The sequence below is a fragment of the Helianthus annuus genome, chromosome 6 (assembly GCF_002127325.2).
Source record: "Helianthus annuus cultivar XRQ/B chromosome 6, HanXRQr2.0-SUNRISE, whole genome shotgun sequence".
In the NCBI taxonomy this organism is placed as follows: domain Eukaryota; kingdom Viridiplantae; phylum Streptophyta; class Magnoliopsida; order Asterales; family Asteraceae; genus Helianthus; species Helianthus annuus.
In genome coordinates this window covers 32,589,677-32,591,991 of record NC_035438.2, presented here as the reverse complement: position 1 = coordinate 32,591,991, position 2,315 = coordinate 32,589,677, and the positions used below count along the sequence as shown (strand labels likewise).

The 2,315-nt window shown below is 38.7% G+C and overlaps 1 protein-coding gene across 1 annotated transcript; it reads left to right on the top strand.

Annotated features, from left to right (window-relative positions):
• The first annotated feature begins 281 nt into the window (after positions 1 to 281).
• Positions 282 to 2,099, top strand: LOC110863910 (protein FAR1-RELATED SEQUENCE 5-like). Its single transcript, XM_022113129.1, has 3 exons — positions 282 to 445; positions 527 to 970; positions 1,194 to 2,099. Exons 1-3 carry the CDS (start codon positions 362 to 364, stop codon positions 1,326 to 1,328), a joined length of 663 nt encoding a protein of 220 aa, XP_021968821.1. The 5' UTR covers positions 282 to 361; the 3' UTR covers positions 1,329 to 2,099.
• Positions 2,100 to 2,315: the final 216 nt, after the last annotated feature.

The following is a 2,315-nucleotide window of genomic DNA, read 5'->3' as shown; positions in this document are numbered from 1 at the left end:
GTTGAGAAAGGGCAACTGAGGTCGATTTTTTTGGCAGATGAAATTTCCAAGATAAACTATGAGGTGTTTGGTGATGTGTTAGCTTTTGATGCGACTTATCACACTAACAAGTAAGGTTTTGCAAACTGGCACTTTTTTCCCCCTTTAACATATTATTACCTTTTGTTTTTTTTCTTTGTCATGCAGGTACAACATGATTTTTGTTCCTTTCACTGGTGTTGATAATCATAAACAATGTGTGACATTTGGTGTTGGCTTGCTATTCAATGAAACCACCGAGTCTTACAAGTGGTTACTTGAATCATTTCTGAAGGCACACAAGAAGCAACCAAAGTTAGTTCTGACGGACCAGGACCCTTCAATGAAAGCTGCCATTTCAGAGGTTTTCACAAACGCTCGGCACCGCCTTTGCATGTGGCATATTATGAAAAAACTTCCAACCAAGGTTTTATTAATTTATCAATCTTGTTTGAGAAGTTTTTATTTTGTTACTTCTTTTAACAGCTTGGGGTCATGTTATTTATAGATTCATGGAGACCTATTACAAAACTCTGAGTTAATGGCATTGATGCATCGTTTGGTGTGGAGTATTCACATGAAACCATCTACATTTGAGACGCGTTGGCAACTTTTGATGGAGGAATATGGGTTACAAGATCACGACTGGTTGAATGATATGTACTCAATTAGGGACCAATGGGTACCTGCCTACTTCCGTGATATCCCAATGTGTTGTCTGATGAAGACCACATCAAGATGTGAAAGCTCTAACTCAAGCTTCAAGGTCAACTCTACTAGTGCTAACACACTAGTTCAGTTCATGCTATGTTATGAAACTAGGATAGACAATCAGCGTTACAGGCAACGTGTTGCAGAGTTTAAAACCTCATCTAGTGTATTCATGGACAGTACTGATTTAGCTATCGAGAAGCACGCTTTTGAGCTGTACACACATGCAATTTTCACAGAGGTAAGAAAAGAGATACACAAGGGGAAGTTGTTTTGTTACATTCTAAACACGGAGGATTGTGATGATGTTCGTGTTTACTATGTGAATCAGTTGGACAAGCGAAGCAGTGCAACCAACACATTCACGTTAACTGTGTTGTATCCTTATGATGACATCTTTTGTTTAAGCTTTCATTATGCTTTTTTTCACAGAAGCTTAATAATGTGTTTTGGTGTTTTTGTAGGTTAAACTTGAGTTGAGAAATCAGTCGGTCTCTTGTTCATGCAACAACTTCATCCATATTGGATATCTGTGTAGGCACATCTTTTGTGTTTACCGGGTAAACAATCGAAAAAATCCCTGCCCAGTTTGTTGTTAAGCGTTGGACTAGGGATGTGCTTCCCAAAAGTATATTTTCTATTGAGCGTCGATACGACGTTGACACCCGTCCACAAGCTGCTGCGAGAAGTCAGATTCTTGAGATTGTAACCGAATGTGTAGACGCATTAAGAAGTGATGTTGGAGGACTTTCTACTTTTGCTGAGTAGATAAAGGAACTGAAATCCAAGTTACTAAATGGAGGACCAGTTGATGACGAAGCCAAGAATGATAACTATGCTGCTGTTGAAGAATTGCTTGGTGTTTCTTTAGATGGGGACGTAACTCTCAACAATCCAGACGGGATCAGGAACAAAGGATGCGGCAAACGTCGACGATTGTCTAGAGCATCGCAGGATGGAACGAGCAACTCTGCTGTCAAACCTCCCAAAACACCAAGGCTTTGCCGAACATGTATGAAGTACGTGATTGGGCATGATTCAAGAAATTGCAAGAAAAAGAAGAAGAATAAATCGGGTAACGAGGATGAGGACTCAAGCTCTGCGAGTGAGGAGTCCACTTGATTTGGTATTTATTTTGATGTGTGTGTTGTGCGTGTTTTGAAAACTTGTATGACGCCAGCTTTTTGGTCTCCATTTTAGTGGAGCGGAACTAAACTTTGATGATCCCTTTTGTATTTTTTGGGTTGCCTTTTTGTAGATGCACATGTTTGCATGTGTAGATTATCTGAAAATGGATGCACATGCATATGTTTGCATGTTAGGATGTATGTGGGTTTGGTATGTAGGACGGTTTTCAGTTTAATGACTATGGTTTAATTGATCAGTTGCATTATGAAATGATATGCACAATGTTTGCGTGAAAACTAAACGTTGTTTGTTCAGTTTTTTGCCATTTTTTGTCGACATTTTTGGTTGAAGCTGAGAATTTTCTATGTTATGGTTTTTTTTTGTTTTTTTTTCACCATGTTACATTTTTTTCCCTGAGATTTTTGTAGATTTTTGCTGTGTTGAATCTGAGAATTTTC

What these genes read in the sequence shown, in the direction of transcription:
- LOC110863910 (XM_022113129.1), top strand. Translation starts at nt 362, where the DNA reads ATGAAAGCTGCCATTTCAGAGGTTTTCACAAACGCTCGGCACCGCCTT. An exon ending in TGAAAAAACTTCCAACCAAG is followed by an intron (nt 446 to 526) that starts GTTTTATTAATT and finishes TGTTATTTATAG; the next exon opens with ATTCATGGAGACCTATTACA. An exon ending in CACATGCAATTTTCACAGAG is followed by an intron (nt 971 to 1,193) that starts GTAAGAAAAGAG and finishes GTGTTTTTGTAG; the next exon opens with GTTAAACTTGAGTTGAGAAA.